Source organism: Aspergillus versicolor (genome assembly GCF_001890125.1).
Source record: "Aspergillus versicolor CBS 583.65 unplaced genomic scaffold ASPVEscaffold_1, whole genome shotgun sequence".
Taxonomy (NCBI): domain Eukaryota; kingdom Fungi; phylum Ascomycota; class Eurotiomycetes; order Eurotiales; family Aspergillaceae; genus Aspergillus; species Aspergillus versicolor.
Window position 1 is genome coordinate 4,897,118 of NW_024467524.1, and position 15,401 is coordinate 4,912,518.

At 49.9% G+C, this 15,401-nt stretch overlaps 7 protein-coding genes across 7 annotated transcripts; 5 read left to right on the top strand and 2 right to left on the bottom strand.

Annotated features, from left to right (window-relative positions):
- Positions 1 to 193: 193 nt before the first annotated feature.
- On the top strand, positions 194 to 1,532 carry ASPVEDRAFT_120813 (Zn(II)2Cys6 transcription factor rglT; the record flags this gene model as incomplete). Its single annotated transcript, XM_040805825.1, has 2 exons — positions 194 to 317; positions 382 to 1,532. The coding sequence occupies 2 exons, from the start codon at positions 194 to 196 to the stop codon at positions 1,530 to 1,532; spliced, it is 1,275 nt and encodes a 424-aa protein (XP_040663432.1).
- Positions 1,533 to 1,918: 386 nt separating this feature from the next.
- ASPVEDRAFT_122579 (Paf1-complex subunit LEO1) lies at positions 1,919 to 3,443 on the bottom strand (the record flags this gene model as incomplete). Its single annotated transcript, XM_040806001.1, has 3 exons — positions 1,919 to 2,914; positions 2,970 to 3,150; positions 3,247 to 3,443. 3 exons carry the CDS (start codon positions 3,441 to 3,443, stop codon positions 1,919 to 1,921), a joined length of 1,374 nt encoding a protein of 457 aa, XP_040663433.1.
- A 575-nt stretch (positions 3,444 to 4,018) lies between these two features.
- Positions 4,019 to 5,657, top strand: ASPVEDRAFT_37094 (Mob1/phocein family protein). Its single transcript, XM_040811386.1, has 3 exons — positions 4,019 to 4,529; positions 4,592 to 4,706; positions 4,764 to 5,657. The coding sequence occupies exons 1-3, from the start codon at positions 4,292 to 4,294 to the stop codon at positions 5,281 to 5,283; spliced, it is 873 nt and encodes a 290-aa protein (XP_040663434.1). The 5' UTR covers positions 4,019 to 4,291; the 3' UTR covers positions 5,284 to 5,657.
- A 50-nt stretch (positions 5,658 to 5,707) lies between these two features.
- ASPVEDRAFT_37095 (uncharacterized protein) lies at positions 5,708 to 6,521 on the bottom strand. The gene has a single exon (XM_040811387.1). It carries the CDS (start codon positions 6,354 to 6,356, stop codon positions 5,862 to 5,864), a length of 495 nt encoding a protein of 164 aa, XP_040663435.1. The 5' UTR covers positions 6,357 to 6,521; the 3' UTR covers positions 5,708 to 5,861.
- Positions 6,522 to 6,682: 161 nt separating this feature from the next.
- ASPVEDRAFT_37096 (rhomboid protease PCP1) lies at positions 6,683 to 8,926 on the top strand. The gene is made up of 5 exons (XM_040811388.1): positions 6,683 to 7,654; positions 7,712 to 7,815; positions 7,867 to 8,200; positions 8,274 to 8,448; positions 8,506 to 8,926. The coding sequence occupies exons 1-5, from the start codon at positions 6,808 to 6,810 to the stop codon at positions 8,759 to 8,761; spliced, it is 1,716 nt and encodes a 571-aa protein (XP_040663436.1). The 5' UTR covers positions 6,683 to 6,807; the 3' UTR covers positions 8,762 to 8,926.
- A 559-nt stretch (positions 8,927 to 9,485) lies between these two features.
- ASPVEDRAFT_37098 (uncharacterized protein) lies at positions 9,486 to 11,865 on the top strand. Its single transcript, XM_040811389.1, has 2 exons — positions 9,486 to 10,119; positions 10,189 to 11,865. The coding sequence occupies exons 1-2, from the start codon at positions 9,828 to 9,830 to the stop codon at positions 11,496 to 11,498; spliced, it is 1,602 nt and encodes a 533-aa protein (XP_040663437.1). The 5' UTR covers positions 9,486 to 9,827; the 3' UTR covers positions 11,499 to 11,865.
- An 860-nt stretch (positions 11,866 to 12,725) lies between these two features.
- Positions 12,726 to 15,236, top strand: ASPVEDRAFT_303811 (uncharacterized protein). Its single transcript, XM_040810351.1, has 3 exons — positions 12,726 to 12,932; positions 13,004 to 15,013; positions 15,084 to 15,236. The coding sequence occupies exons 1-3, from the start codon at positions 12,920 to 12,922 to the stop codon at positions 15,215 to 15,217; spliced, it is 2,157 nt and encodes a 718-aa protein (XP_040663438.1). The 5' UTR covers positions 12,726 to 12,919; the 3' UTR covers positions 15,218 to 15,236.
- The last annotated feature ends 165 nt before the right edge of the window (positions 15,237 to 15,401 follow it).

The following is a 15,401-nucleotide window of genomic DNA, read 5'->3' on the forward strand; positions in this document are numbered from 1 at the left end:
ATAGAAATGTCATATGAACCTCACCGCCCACGTGATATACCGCCTCTTCATCTAGATTTCATCGGGGTCATTCGCCAGTCTCCTGGCTGACATATCGCTGCAACGCCTCATCTTATTTCTCTGTTTGAGAAATAAGCTGCCCTGCTGTTGGGTACGTATTGCTACATGATTGTGTGCGCAATCCGAGATTAAAATGCAGTACGAAGCTTATCAGTGGGGGCAGCCACACCCCGCATCCACTGGCGACTCGATATTCCAAGATGTCTCTACCGCCGCTTCACAACCCGTCAAACGACATGCGGCGTGCGATGAGTGCAGTAAGTCTATATTATGCATAACACGTTTCCCCCGAAAACTCTACTAATGTAATATTTCCAACAGGGAAGCGTAAACTTAAATGTTCTGGCGAACCGTCAGGATGCAATCGTTGCACCAAACAGTCTCTCAAGTGTCACTACTCAGTGCAGAAGCAAATGGGACGACCGCCCAAGAAGCGGCTTCGAGAAGACGATGGCGACTTACCGTACATAAATGTGCCCGATAATGACCCTTGGGCCAACTTCAAAAACCCTCATATGCCCCCGACAGATCTAGGAACGCCACTTCCAGACGTCACAGAGGACCCTCAGTTATTCTCATCAATATATCCCGCACCATACAGTTTTCCTTATCGATTATCGACTGATGAAGAGCACCGCCATACATGGCAACTAGCTCCTAGCGACACTATGAGCTCAGTCCCTGCTACAACCTCTCCCTGGCCTGATTTCTCTAGTGTCTCCGCAGCTGCCCCTAAACCGTTCACAATGCCGCCAGGACTTACCCCTCCCATAATGCCGTCAAACTCAAACGCATCGCCTGATCAAGAATGCTCTTGCCTCTCATATCTCTATCTCTGCCTTAGCCACCTTTCTTCCCTCAAACCCTTTCCGATATCGCAACATACGATCTGCTCCCTGTATATTTCTGCTAGAACAGCCCAATCCGTCATTCGCTGCCAGTCCTGCCCAACAAAATTCGACACAGGCCTACAGAACGTCATGTTCACAGGTACTCTTCTTAACGTGATCGCTGATTCATGGCTACGCGTTTCAAAAGCCGAAGCCTGTGAGTTGGGGAACCAAGTTGCTCCTCCGGCATATGCCGCAACAACGAACAAAACTTTAGATGTGAGAGCTGCCTGGAACGATTACCTCCGCCAACTAGTACGTTTCAGTGTTATACGTGGGCCGATGGACCCTGCCGCTCAAACCACTTGTGCCCAGCAGGCGCCGAGCGTACTTGATTTAATTGAAGAGATGGAGGTCCGCCAACGACGATGGCATGAATCTCCCAGCTCCCATCCACTGCCTCCGGAACAGCGTCTTAATCAGCCGTCCGACCAGGATTGTCTCAATCACAACGAGCAAGATTTGCTTTGTATTCGAGTCGCAAAGAGTGCGAGGAATGTCATTGCTAAATTCGGATTTCAGTCGGATGAATACCCGGAGAGTGTACCGTCTCTGAGCCCCGATAGTAGCGTTTCGCCTTGATACGACACGATTCATGATTGGACCTTAGGCGTTTTGAGTTTGTTATGGGCTTCTCAATGAATATACCAAGCGCTTCGTATGATTAAATGGCTGTCATTTAGGAAGCACTTAATTTCGAACGCGTATCATGAAATGACCGGGGACAACTTCACTCGTCCATCCGGTGTACTTACTGCAATATACAGAGAGCGTTGAATTTCTGTTTTAATCTTGTTTCCCCCTCCTATGTGCAGTCCCAAAAAAAACCGATTAAATAATCACCCATTCGCCATTGATTTTCTCCCAAAGTAGATACAATTACAGCTGTCGTTAAAAAAGTAACCGCGGTATTATCCTCATGTACGGCGTCAAGAAATTGAAAATCTGCGTAATGAAGAGGATGGAAGCTACTCCTCATCGTCGTCATCCACCACATACCGATTCTTCTTTCTAGCCGGAGGAGAACCTGCTCCAGCCGCAGGGGATGCCCGCTTTTCTTTAGGCTTAGGAGGTGCAAGGTCTTCTTCTCCTTCTGCATCCATATCCTCATCCTCCAAAACGTCTTCGTCTTCATCATCATCCACGACCTCTGGCTCTTCATCACTACCGACAAGGAAGCCATCGTCTTCATCATATTCATCTTCCCGCGTTCGGCCACGGCGATCATACTCCTCCTCGTCATCGGTGTAGATTTCGCCCCTACGGTTAGGACGACGCGTCTTCTTCGTACGTGGTCTTGTAGCGAGCAAACCGTCATCATCTTCCAAGCCACCCACAGTAAGTCCGGCACCTCCGGTTCGGTGCGACATGCCAGTTCGGCGGCCGCGATCCATTTCCCTATCTGCCAGTTGTTCGCGACGACGTGCCGCCTTGAGTTTTTCACGTTCCGCGAGCTCAGCTTGTCGTTTGGCAAGTTCGGGATCTTCCTTCACCTCGATGACAGGTGCCGAGCCATCGACCGTCTTCTTGCCACCGCGAGAAGCTGCAGCTAGAGATTCCTGAAGTCGTTGAACCGCATCATCTGTTTCCACAGTAGTAGGGTATACGGTAAGTCCATGAGTTAGATGAGAAGTCAATCGGAACACGCCCGACGTTTCGGATGCAGCTCCGAGATACACATGGGAGTCCAATTTCGTATCGTAGTCGCCAGACTTATTGAGGGGAGCAAGAGGTTTTGTCGCTATCCTGTACTGTTCTTTGGGGGCAGACGCCAGCTGAAGTGTCATAGAACCATCCTCCCAGCGAATGACGCGGGCGTTAGACTGAAGGAAGCCCTCGTCATTAGGGTCATAGCGCCAGCAAAGAGATGTTGCAGCAGTTGAGTATGGGGGGGCAACATAGGTTTCTGGATTAAACTCCTCCGTTTCTACAGAAAGGAAATTCGGGACCGGCATCGTGTATACCTGGGGCAGCGCAATGAGTAAGAGGTCATGACAATCACAGAACACGGGCACAAACCTCGCCGTTGGACGACCTTGGCTCCGGGGCCCGGGCCAAGCTCAAGTCCATGATATTCACTGTTTCTTGGAGCTCTCCTTCGCCCCCATCCTCATAATCCATCCGATCGCCAGCCCGATCATATCGATCCTCATCGTCCGCCGAATCAAGTTCCCGATCATCGAGGGTTCGCTTATGTTGGCTGCAAGCATATTAGTACGTCATAACTATTGCGGTATCCGAATATACGAAAGTGCACGAAAGTGTTGTGTCGTAAGCTGAGGGGAAAGGCGCATACTCTGCATCTTGATCAAATCCTGTGTCGGATCCGCCGTCAGATCCAAATAGATCCGCGTCGTCATCACCGGTGCCATTCATACTTCCAGCGTCAGACATAGGCGCCGGGCTACCAGGTGCACTTCCAGCCTCGCTCAAGGGTTGGTCGGCGCCGCTCCGGGCAGGACGACGAACCACGTCTTCATCAGACGAAGACATGGCCAGCCAAAACGGAGATAGCTATCTCAATTGGACGGGCCAGGCGGGGTGGGAAAGGCAATAAGATACAAGTAATGCTGGAAAAAACAGTCTGATAATCCACGACGCTGCAATCCCGTAATTGCAAGCGGTGAGCTTTAGTGAAGCACACTGCGATTCAGTCTGGAGGTGAATCCGAAAGCAGAGCATGCATGACTGTGGGGCCTGAGGCGCCGATAGTAGGAACGCAGAATAATCCATTCCGAGCTCAGAGAAGCTTAGCGGCGGCAGCTCCCCGGGGCCAGACCCAAGCGATGATTGGAAGTTTGAGACAAGAGTCCGGAACTGAGGAAGAGCGGGCAGCAGAAGAGTTGCAGACCCCAACCAAGAGCCGCTGCTATCTCCATTCTCAGCCAACTTTCTCCCCGTGCCCTTTTAGCTCCATTTTGGACACGTCTCTTGAGCCGGCAATCTATCTAGCTCTTCTTCATCAATCATGGCTACGTTCTTTCAGAGCGTGTAAGTACAACTACTTCCTTGCCCCTCACGTTCCCTCCCCTTTAATGCATACTCAAAACACCTGCAAAGCATATTCCATTGCCGCGTCTCCTTAAAATGCATATTGAATAGAGCCCCTGAACACGGAGTCAGGATGCCGCGCTATTTGCTTAACTGCATTGGTATTGCTGCTCTCTTTGTGCTTGTTTGTTCTGCGCCCATGTTCCCCTTTTTCTCCCTACTGTTATAACCCTGGTCACTTCCCAGCTCTACGCAAATCTGGGTCACAAATACTAACACAGCTGCTTTTATACAGCCGCCAAGGTTTTGGCAGAGGCGGCAATAATAAAAACAATAACAACGCCAACAAGATGAATACCGGAAGCCCTACCCAGTCCCCCGCTTCCCAGGGCCCTCCTGGCCATGTGTCTAATTCACCGTCTTTGGCCTCGAACCACTCCACCATCGAGAACACTGCTGTTTACGACCCCGATGCCCCAAAGTACTTTTTTCAGGAGAAATATGCGCCGCTTAATGTTAAGGGTAACTTCTTAACGCTGTGCGCTTGCCCAAAGAACGTGGAACTCGGAGAATGGCTAGCCCACCAAAGTAAGTATCTCGCAACCCCACCGTCTGGGGCTCGGCTTAATATCTTGTCTTTTACCATACAGTCGTTGAACAATACCGTCTACTTCATGGCATGCTCCAAGTCATTCAAGAAGTGAATAGTAATACCGGACTTCCCATTTGCAACGAGACCACCTGCCCAACCATGTCTGCTGGCCGGTATGTTTTATCGAACTGTGCAGCCATCTATTTTACAGCTTACTGACTGTCATCCAGTCTGACTTACACTTGGCTCGTGGATTCACAAGCCGCAAAAATCTCCGCTCCCAAGTTCATCAACCGGGTGGAGAAATGGATTGTCAGCAAGATTCATGACCCAGTGATGTTCCCAACAGAGAAAGTAACGGGAGTCCCTGAGACGTTTGCGCTTAATGAGGCTTTGGGCGCTCAAGCCTCAAATGCCGCCGCCAATGCCGCCGGTGAGGATTGGATCGGCAAGTCCAGCGGCTTTCCACGGACTTTCTACAAAGACTGCCAGGGGATTATGAAGCAGATGTTCCGCTGCTATGCGCATCTATACCATGCACACTGGCTGAACCCCTTCTGGCACATTAACAAGCATGACATCCTCAACATGTGCTTTGTTCATTTTGTTACTGTTGCGAAATACTACAAGCTTGTATCTGACAAGGAAATGGAGCCGATGCAGCCCCTGATTGACCTGTTCATCAAGCAGCAGCGTATCCCGCCAGAGGCTCTTTCCGGTGGTCACTGGGGGCAGCAGGGCTCTAGCTAATCTCGATAACATAGTACCTCTTCTTCCTTTGATGACGAACATGTTTCTAACCTGGCGTTGGAACCCGATTTCTTTTGATTTACTATCATTGCCATTCCTGCTTTCGGTTGTTGCCATTTTCCAGCATATGGATGATCGGCTGATAATGCGAACACGGTTGAGAATTCGAGCATTTAGCACGCAGAGCGAACATTCTGTTCTTGTGATTATGCATATCCCCTCCCTTTATTTTACTCGCGCGCGAAACCTCCCATAAACGTTACTATTTCATCTAGACCAATGCAGAAGATCTCAGATGGACACATATCATGCGTCAATTAGTTTAGCTTGGACAACCAATCGAACAATGGAGGTACATGGCCAGATCATCCAACCGCATAAGCTGAGTATGCATAGTAGAAGTATGTCGTAGAGCTGTTGTCCACTGTCTGGCGGCGATCAGGTGCGTGGTCACCTGCCGGTGATGGCCCGTGTAGTTCAGACCTGGTATCTCATCGCAAGAAGGGGCTCGTTACCGAGCGAAATATCCCTTCCTGGAAGAACGTGGCCAAGTGAGAGATGAAATCCAACTCAAATCATCAAAGATATACTCCCTCGTCTCCATCCCCATCTCGGCTTCTTGATTCCTCCGTTCCTGATTCCTCCGTTGGTTCATTTGCGGTCGAACTTGCACCATTCACTGCAGCACCGGCTGTAGATCCCGGGGCAGCTGGTCGGTCTTGTTCCCGCTCCTGGTTTTCTTCCCTCCTCGTAGTTGTAGCCTCATTCGCTTCGGGGTCTAGCTCGATCCAAGCGTTGCCCCTTCCTTCAACTTCCGCCTTGCACAGCCGAATCCGCTCATTCATGGACCCCTTCACCCCTTCGTTCTCCGCAATATATCCCTCCAACTCTTGTTTTTCGGCGTCGCTTTCGCATGACTCCGTAATGAAGAGGCGGAGTTCTTGGTTTGAGCGCTGGAGATGTGCGACGGAGTTTCTCAGTTCGGCAACTTTGGCGTAGAGGACGGGGAGGCTCAGCTCTTTGATAGCCTCCGCGAAGGCAACAGGCGTTATCGGAAGGGTTTCGACGGACATTTAGCTGTTTTAGTATCCGTTGTATGAGAATGTTGAGTAGTTTTGCGGTTTCGCGGGAGTATTGGTCAGTAGAATACGATAAGGAGGGGCAAAATCGATGGTTTTAGGTTGGCAGCATGATTATATATCTTTACACGGTTGCGCTGGAACCTACTAGTAATCAATTGGGGTATCAATCATTTGCTCGCAGTCAAAAAAATAAAGGCGAAAGTGAAAGACAGAAAATATTATAATATACATTTCTACGGACGAAAAATACTTAAAAAAACCTATCATCCCGTAGAAAACCGTACCCGCAAGAGCTCAATGAAACATGCTCGGAACAACTTTCGGCGACTGCGGAGAAGATAATCGGGGAAGACAACCATTCCGCAATCTGTAGCCAGTGCATCATCCAAGTCATCTTCTACGCCGCATTCTAGGACAGGCTTTTGTTCCCAAGCCGCAGGATATGAGCAATGTCTTTTGCGTAGCATGGCGCACACCATGCTTGGGGCTTCGGTCTCCAAGCTTGCACCCGCCAAACCTAGCGCCATGCCGCTCACTTGGTCGACAAATCTCTCCAATCTGGTGCCTAGACAGCACCCCGCGACGGCTCTTGAGCTCCGTGAGACCTCTCACCGTGATCTTCTCACGAGTGGCCACCCCCAAAGCAAAATGTTCCCCCTCTCTGAACCGGGCTCTCTCGCGCACCTTTCAGAGCTCCGCTCCTCTATCATCGAGCAAGCCGTCGCCCCCGCCAATTGAGAAGGGAGTCCAGCTTCGCAATGAACCGTTCTCCAAAGCAGAGATTGAACAGGTATTTGGAACCCGAACCAAGCTATCTCCGGCCATGGGCAACCGCGTCCTCTCCGTGCTCCAAGCTCGACGCCTTGCCGGTACACTCGATCTCGATCTCCCCGCCGACATCAAACGTGTCTCGCATCCTGCTATACTTGATAAGGGTTTAGAATATCTCCGAAAGAACTATCCTCTTGACGAGGATGCCGCTATCATGGCCCGAATCGAAAGAGAAGAGCGAGAAACGGAAGAGAAATTTATCCGGCAAGCAGAAGACTTGGGACTATATAAACCTCAAAGTGGATCATATGGGGCAGAGTTGGGCGAGAAGAACGACCCGTCAGGGAAGAGTGTCTTAGCGGAAATCCGCAAACGAAATGAGGAGAGACTCCTCGCGGAGGCAGAAAACAAACGGCAGGAATGGCTCGAGGGTGAGGAGCACGACCGAGAGAAGCTGAAGCAGCACCTGGCAAAGAACACTGCGCTTCAGAAGTTTGAGGACACATCTGCACTGGAGGGTATGCTATTGTGAACTTGGACTTTTGAGACCAGGAATTACTGACAGGGGAATACAGTCAGAGGGAGAGCCGACCCTAGCCAGAGACCGCTTCTTGCATGGATACAAAAACATCACTTGCGAGCGACGGATACTGATGCGGATTTTAGTGCTCTGACGACGGTAAATACCATGGCCTTATGGCGCAACATGTCCTGCTGACGGATTTCATAGAGCACCCGTCTGCTTCCGGCCCTTATCTTCACTCTCCTTACTCTTGGACTATGCTACGGTTTCGCTGTGACATACGAAGCTCCGGCGAGGACAGATCGTATGTGGCCAAATCTACCACCTGCGGCTGCGACGGTGGGTGCTATCATTGGTATAAACGTTGGAGTTTTCGCACTATGGCGAGCTTGGCCACCAGCATGGAGGCTCCTTAACCGTTATTTCATCAGCGTTCCTGCCTACCCCCGTGTATTCAGTCTCGTTGGAAATGTCTTCAGCCACCAGACTATCACTCATCTAGGCATCAATATGTTTGTTCTCTGGATTTTCGGCACTAGACGTGAGTACTTGTCATATCTCCTGTCCTTACTACCCTGTCCCACTAGCTCGACCGTGCTAACATCCTATTCAAGTGCACGACGACATCGGCCGAGGCAATTTCCTTGCCCTGTACCTTGCATCTGGTGTACTAGGCTCATTCGCATCGCTGACAACCCATGTCCTGAAGAACTCACTTTTCATCACTTCTCTCGGAGCCAGTGGAGCAATCGCCGGCATGGTTGCTGCGTCCGGTCTTATTCATTCAGAGTAAATTTCAACTTCAATAGGACTCGTGACTAGAGTACGTGCTAACCTTTTCCCCAGTGAAAAATGGACAATCGCATTCCTACCCCGCGACTGGCAACAACAGCTCTCTGCACCAGCTTGGATGTTTCTTGCTGGCCTAGTTACCTTTGACATAGCCGGCGCCGTAATGAACCGTCGGATGCCCAAGCTTGACTATTATGCACACCTTGGCGGATATTTGACCGGTGCAATTTTCGCACTTAATTGGAGAGAGAATATGCGCAAGGAACGGGAAAGGAATAGAGCTTGGCTGGATAAGGTTATCTCACGGTAGCACCAATTGGTCTATTCTGGGAGCTGTGCTAGCAAGACAGATGAGAGAAGCGATAGTATCTTCTTGATTGTATTTTACTGCTTTTTTTTGTATAATTACCCGGTGCCAATTTCTCTTCTTAGACGTGATTTCATAAATAAATACCCAGTCTATCTTATTGAGCCATCTCTCTTGAGCTTTTCAAACTTTGTAGCACACCGAGCTTCCAGGGAGAGCCCAGGGCCACACCTTGAACAAAGAACCGTACTTCCAAGACTTTGAGTACTTCATCGTTTGGCACCTGGATAGCGTGTTTGTATGGCAACTATGAATTAGATTCCTCTGGCAAAACAAGAAATCCTTGAACGAAAGCGAAGTTCATCTAATATACGGTATGCCCATGCTCTATTAGTAGAACCAGCGTGTTACATATTGTGTTCAGCTATAGAACTAGAGGTCGCGTTTAGGGGAATTTAGTTTGGACTGTGAAACATGATAGCCTCTAGAAGGATTTTTCATGTTTTCATTTTGTTTGCATCATTTCTATATTCGTCTCTGTTTATTTGGTGCGTGAATGACAATTATTGAGGTGCAGAATGTCGCCTATCCAGGTAGCTGTCGACGAGGTTGTCTGGTGTGTTGACTGATTCCCCGTTTGGGCAAGGGGCAGCTTCAGAGAGTCTGCTGAAGAGCGAGTGGTGCGTTTCGTCAAGTTAGTCCCGGGATGCGAGGCAGAGGAGAAGAATCTGGGGCTTGTATTCTGAGGTCATTCAAATAACTATAGATTCAAGTTCCATGAGGGAATAGTGAGGACAAAGACTGCAGAATCCAATGCGCACGTTTTGAGCTCTTCTGCACACAACTACCCCCTCAAGTTAGGAAAATACCACTTTTTGTCCCTTTCTTAGATTTTAGCCACCTTGTACAATGCATTTTGGCTTCTCCTTTGCCGTTCAGTGCAAAGCTTTTCCAGTTTCTTTAACTTTCCGGTATCTTTCATGTCCACGTCTTGATTCTTTCTCATATTCACCTCTCCACTCCCTGCTACTTTGGATTTGTCAAGCTTTGTTCTGATAGCAGCTGTTCAATGTCGTCCAAGATCGAGGGTAGTGTACCCGGGGAAGCAGCAGCGGCGGCTAGGGCAGAATCTGTCACTCCGGTTTTCAAGATGAAGAGAACCAGAGAGGAGCTCAGATTGGCTCGCGGGCTGCTAGAAAGAAAGGCATTAACATCGTACGAGGAAGATGAAGAGCGTGTTTTGTCAAGTGAGGATACACTACCGTATGCTCACGAGGCGATGAAGGAAATGAACGATGTGACTGAGCCAGGAATGCTGAACTGCATCGAAGAAGCTGAAGATATCCAGTACGGCGGGGTGACTGAGCAGGATGAAGAAACGTTAATGTTTGCAATTGATAGTTCAATGATCGAAGAAGACGACTACGAACCGCTCGAACACGAGAACAAGGACCGACGACGTTCAGACCCTCCCGCATATGTCGTCAGTCATCCGTGGCACATTGTCGACTACCATTTGTATCTCTGCTCTGCTGAAAAGGGCCAGACGCTGGAGGTTCGCCGTGACAGCATGTACCTATTTGATGGTGCTGATTGTCGTCCTTTCCCGTACGAAGAGTTCGCAGAAGATCGAGCACTGATATCCCAATGCTCTCCTGGTGATCAGCCTCAGCTTTTGTTTGGTATCTTACCGATAGCAGATCGAGTGCATTTTGCGGAGCGAAACCCTTCCTTCGGTGGTCGATACTACGTCCTGGGTTTCGACTATGACTGCAAAACTCTGTACGCCCGGCGCTTCGACTGGTTTCCTCATGACCTCAGCGATATTTGGTGTGTCTGGGACAATGGCAGCAATATGTATACCACCACAGTCCCCGACCTCACACAGATCATGGATACCAGCCTTGGGAAAGGAGGGATGCATGTTGGAATGGGTATTCTCAGTTCAAGTCCCAATTGCTTGGCTTTGGAGTCCGACGACGACCCCGGTCTTGAGATTATTATTGCTACACTGTGGTGCCAGTGGCTATTGGACTTTAGCGGGATTCTTTTTAAGCAGAATGCTGTATCCCTTCCTGACTTCCAGGCAAGACTTGGCTCCTATGTTGAACAGGGTCGTTTGATCCTCCAAAGGGCCTCGTACAGGGCGTGGTTTGCTGTGCGGGATGGCCACTCGAAGGAGCAATACAAGTACAAAACGATGATCAACCAGTATACCAACGACCTATACACCTTTGAAAAGTCCGAGCAAGATGGTAGCTTGAAAGGGCAGAGTTGGGAAGCGCCTGGACTTGAAACATGCAATCAGATACGCTACAACGAGCGCATGCAGAGAAAGAAGCGCGTTGAGCAGCGGCTGGAGGAACTGTTCATCGTCCCTGAAACCGAAGTCGTTCAGAGCCAAGAGACGGTACTTCAAGATATCCTCGCCAAAACCGAACGGCGATCTATAGATCTCAAGGCAATTAACCGAACTGAGATACCTAGAACTCCTTCGCCGAAATCTCGGCAGGTTTCTCCCGTACCCTCAGAACGATGCCTCAGTCCTGGGTCTCCCGAGATTGTCAACCCTGCCACCGAGCCGTGCAACAAGTTTGAAGTTACTGGATGTCATCACCTTTCGTTTTCTATGCTCCTGGAACAGGCGCTAGAGATGGTGCACGCCAACCCTGAGCTAGATACGTTTGCGAACAGCGACAAGTTTGGAGATTTGTTGGAGGAAATGGGCATTAGAATTTAATAGCCTGTGTTGGGAATTGACAGTCATCGTTGGATGGTTAACATGGATTTGGTGCAGGATGGCCCGGATTCTCGTCTCCTCTCCAGCATTCTAATATTAATCGAGTGGACAGAGAACCAGGATGAGCACCCACGGAGTTTGGGATATTTCTGGCGACAGTTTGATTCAATTTCCGGTTCACATGTTCCCGGGGGTTCGGGCTGTTTGTTTGTTTGGCATTTAGGTGTCACCCATTGAAGCAATTCTTGAGAGATACTGATCGGACTGCGTCTTCGATTGCTTTGCGTCTGGGTTTTTTTTATTCATCCGCATGTGGCAGTCCATGATGGCGTAGTTAGAGGGGAAAAAAAAAAAAAAAGAAAAAAAGGGCACTTTGTACAGAGGAGTGCGGTTGTACAGAGTAGACTGCTGTACAGAGTACAGAAACGCCAAGAAAGGCGATGGGTCAGAAGCGGAGAATAATTGATAGTCTTTAATCAATGATAACTCATGGATTTGGATTCATAATCTCGTTTCTCCGCTACCAAGGTTCGCGTCCAGCAAAAAATTTGAGGAGCCAGTGAACTGCTTGATGCACGATCGCATCTGCACCATTATTACCCGATTCAAGCCCGACTGGCTATCTGACTGCGTCACCGTGTGTTCCTTCGTTTCTGCTGCGCCAGCCACACATCTGACTCGAAGCAGTGAGGGGTGGCTGGGCTGTGGCTCAGCTCCGTCCAATAGTACAAGGAAGGTCTCTCGTGGTATCATACGGTCTCAGTCATTTTGCAGGGTTATAGGGCATGACCTGAATACCAAACGGCCCGGCGAGAGAGCTTATCGAAGATCTATCTTCTGTTGGTCTTGATATATACTGTTGTACTTGTAGATCGCGAGGTTGAGGATGCCATTGTCAGCCCTACTGGGAGAACGTGGGCCGCGAGCCGCGAGCCACGAGCCTTGTTTGACCTGAGGATCGGAAGCCGAGCTGGGCATAAAGGGAGATTTAATCACAGGGGTGCGAATTGTGCTGCCTAGGCTCATCATGATCAATGCTGATTAACTTCTATAGCTGTGCTAGTCTGTGAACAAGATTTTTATTAACTAAGAGGTGTTGTGTATTAATGTGGCCCGTTCTGTTGGTCCCTGGATCCAACCTCCGTTCCTTCCAAAATCCAAACAAGGTTCCCTACTTAATCCCTCCCAAGTCCTGGGCCCAGTTCAGCTCCACCAGCAGCTGAGTCTCTGAGTCTCTTAATCTCCCTGCTCCTCATCTCTCTCCTCCTCTCCCCCGTTACCATATTCGTCAATTGGTTTCTTCTGGATACCCCCCTTGTACTTTCTTACATCTTTTCGCATCGAATACTGCCAGATAATTTCCGTCCGGGACGGGTTCGCGCTCGTTCAATTAATTCCCTTTTACTTTGCTCCGAGTAATAATGGCCTACTCAGGTAATCATCTACCGAACACTATGGATGGCTCCTTTTTTGTTTTGACTAACAACTGAATGTTTCTGCCACAGGCGTTGCTCCCAATGCCGGTGTTTCTGAGCCCGACGCCCAAGTCGACGTCACTTGCGGCCCCCTGCTCAACTTCAAGAACATGGATGTTACGCCCTCTTCATCCATTTGGCATGGAAGTGTCCTGATTGTCACAAATCCCGGCCAGCCCCAACCTCGACTATTCCTGCGCCAAGCCGGTCCCGTTGTCCCCGACTCAGCCCTCTCCGAGGCTGTCGCAAACACCCAAGGCGTTGCGATTGACGGCCAGCGCCTTTTTGAAGACCCCAAGAAAGCTTTCTGGCGCTTCTCTCTCACATTACCTCTGGAGGACTACGAGGCGCGATGGTCATACACTATTCCTGGTCTCCGCTATGTCGAGGGTGGTGAGGTTCAATCGCCTTGGGATTTCGTCGTGCCTTCGCGCACCCAGTCCATGCGCCTCATGTTCCATTCCTGCAATGGCTTCTCCGTTGGTACGGACATGGATGCCTGGGTCGGTCCCAACTTGTGGAGTGACGTATTGCGCGTGCACGCACAGAAGCCATTCCACGTCATGATTGGTGGTGGCGACCAGATCTATAATGACGGTATCCGCGTTGACGGTCCGCTGAAGGAATGGACCTCCATCTCCAACCCCCACAAAAGGCGCACGCACTCCTTCGACAATGACCTGCGGGCTAGGTGTGATGAGTACTATTTTGCAAATTATGTCCGGTGGTACTCTACTGAGCCCTTCAAAGAGGCGAATGGGCGAATCCCTCAGATCAACATCTGGGACGACCACGATATCATTGATGGGTTCGGCTCTTACACTGACCACTTTATGAAGTGCGCCGTCTTCCGTGGCATCGGCGGAGTTGCGTTCAAATACTACTGTTTGTTCCAGCATCACATTCCGCCGCCGAAATCTACCTACACCACCGATGCTCCGCAAACTATGCAGGCCGTCAATGGTACTGCAGGTGCCGATCCCCGACAGTTGGAGGATACCTTTGTGCTGGAGAACGAGGCAGAGGATAATAGCTGGGTCATTGGCAAGCGCCCTGGCCCGTACGTTGAGGAGAAGAGTCGGAATTTGTACATGCGCCTTGGGAAACGCATGGCATTCATCGGAGTGGATGCGCGTACGGAACGTACCCGCCACCAGGTAAATTATCCGGAGACCTACGACCTTATTTTCTCTCGGCTACAGCAAGAGGTTTCGGCCGCGCATGGCGATATTAAACACCTGGTCGTGCTTCTAGGTGTTCCGATAGCTTACCCACGCCTTGCGTGGCTCGAGAATATCCTAAGTTCACCGATAATTGCTCCCATTCGATTATTGAACAAGCGATTTGGGCTTGCCGGCGGCCTTTTCAACCAATTTGATGGCCAGGTGGATCTGCTGGATGACCTTGATGACCATTACACAGCCCGCCAGCATAAGCGGGAGCGCAGACAGTTCATCCAACGCCTTCAAGAGTTCTCCAAGAACAATTCCGTCCGCGTAACAATTCTGGGAGGTGACGTGCACTTGGCGGCCGTCGGGCGATTCTACGCAAACCCTAAGTTGGGTATCCATAGTGAGAATGATCCTCGGTACATGGTCAACGTTGTCAGTAGCGCCATCACCAACAAGCCACCTCCCAAGGCTGTTGCAAACCTTCTGGCGCGAAGAAATAAGATTCACCACTTGGATCCAGAGACCGATGAAACACTTATGGACTTCGTCGATGGTCAACCAGGAGGAGTAGAGAAGAGTGCCTCTTGGAACAAGGTCACCATGCCCTCTCGCAACTATGCCTGCATTACCGAAATCGAGACGCCCCCCACCAATGGGGATGCGGCACAGCAAACCGCCGAGCGACTCCCAATTCCTAAAGATGGACACTCTCCGTTGCACAAAGGTGAGTCGGCGGCCGGTTCCGCTCACCCGGCCGCGGACGGTGTTGGCAGCACAGGCGATATGCATGGCGGGCTTAATATTGCCATTCGAGTGGAAATCAACCCTCAAAACAGAGAAGGGGCTGCCCATGGTTACGGATTTAGCGGTATGTTATTTACTCTTATACAAACTCACATTTTAAGCATGATTAAATTATGAAACTGACTTCAACACAGTCCCTGCCTTGTCGTACGTTCAAACAGAAGCTGATCAACGACCACAATCTCGTTCGCGCTCCCTCCATGCAGCGGCAGCATCCCTCCGCGGCCATTCCCGCCAGCGGGAAGAGCGCCCCCAGACTTCGGCTTAACTGAGTTGGATACTACTCACCTCTAAAGAACGTACTACCTACTCACATACGGTCTCATCCTGCCGTTGCCTGATCACATTCAATATTTGCTTTCTTTCTTTCTTTCTTTCTTTCTTTCTTTCTTTCTTTCTTTCTTTCTTTCTTTCTTTCTTTCTTTCTTTCTTTCTTTCTTTCTTTCTTTCTT

Excerpts from the sequence above, each read along its gene's own strand:
- ASPVEDRAFT_37094 (XM_040811386.1), top strand. The coding sequence starts at position 4,292 with ATGAATACCGGAAGCCCTACCCAGTCCCCCGCTTCCCAGGGCCCTCCT. Across the intron at positions 4,530-4,591 it reads AGAATGGCTAGCCCACCAAA|TCGTTGAACAATACCGTCTA; the intron begins GTAAGTATCTCG and ends TTTACCATACAG. Across the intron at positions 4,707-4,763 it reads CCAACCATGTCTGCTGGCCG|TCTGACTTACACTTGGCTCG; the intron begins GTATGTTTTATC and ends ACTGTCATCCAG.
- ASPVEDRAFT_37098 (XM_040811389.1), top strand. The coding sequence starts at position 9,828 with ATGTCGTCCAAGATCGAGGGTAGTGTACCCGGGGAAGCAGCAGCGGCG. Across the intron at positions 10,120-10,188 it reads TATCCAGTACGGCGGGGTGA|CGCTCGAACACGAGAACAAG; the intron begins CTGAGCAGGATG and ends ACGACTACGAAC.
- ASPVEDRAFT_37096 (XM_040811388.1), top strand. The coding sequence starts at position 6,808 with ATGAGCAATGTCTTTTGCGTAGCATGGCGCACACCATGCTTGGGGCTT. Across the intron at positions 8,201-8,273 it reads CTGGATTTTCGGCACTAGAC|TGCACGACGACATCGGCCGA; the intron begins GTGAGTACTTGT and ends ATCCTATTCAAG. Across the intron at positions 8,449-8,505 it reads TCCGGTCTTATTCATTCAGA|TGAAAAATGGACAATCGCAT; the intron begins GTAAATTTCAAC and ends CCTTTTCCCCAG.
- ASPVEDRAFT_303811 (XM_040810351.1), top strand. Across the intron at positions 15,014-15,083 it reads CCATGGTTACGGATTTAGCG|TCCCTGCCTTGTCGTACGTT; the intron begins GTATGTTATTTA and ends ACTTCAACACAG.
- ASPVEDRAFT_37095 (XM_040811387.1), bottom strand. The coding sequence starts at position 6,356 with ATGTCCGTCGAAACCCTTCCGATAACGCCTGTTGCCTTCGCGGAGGCT.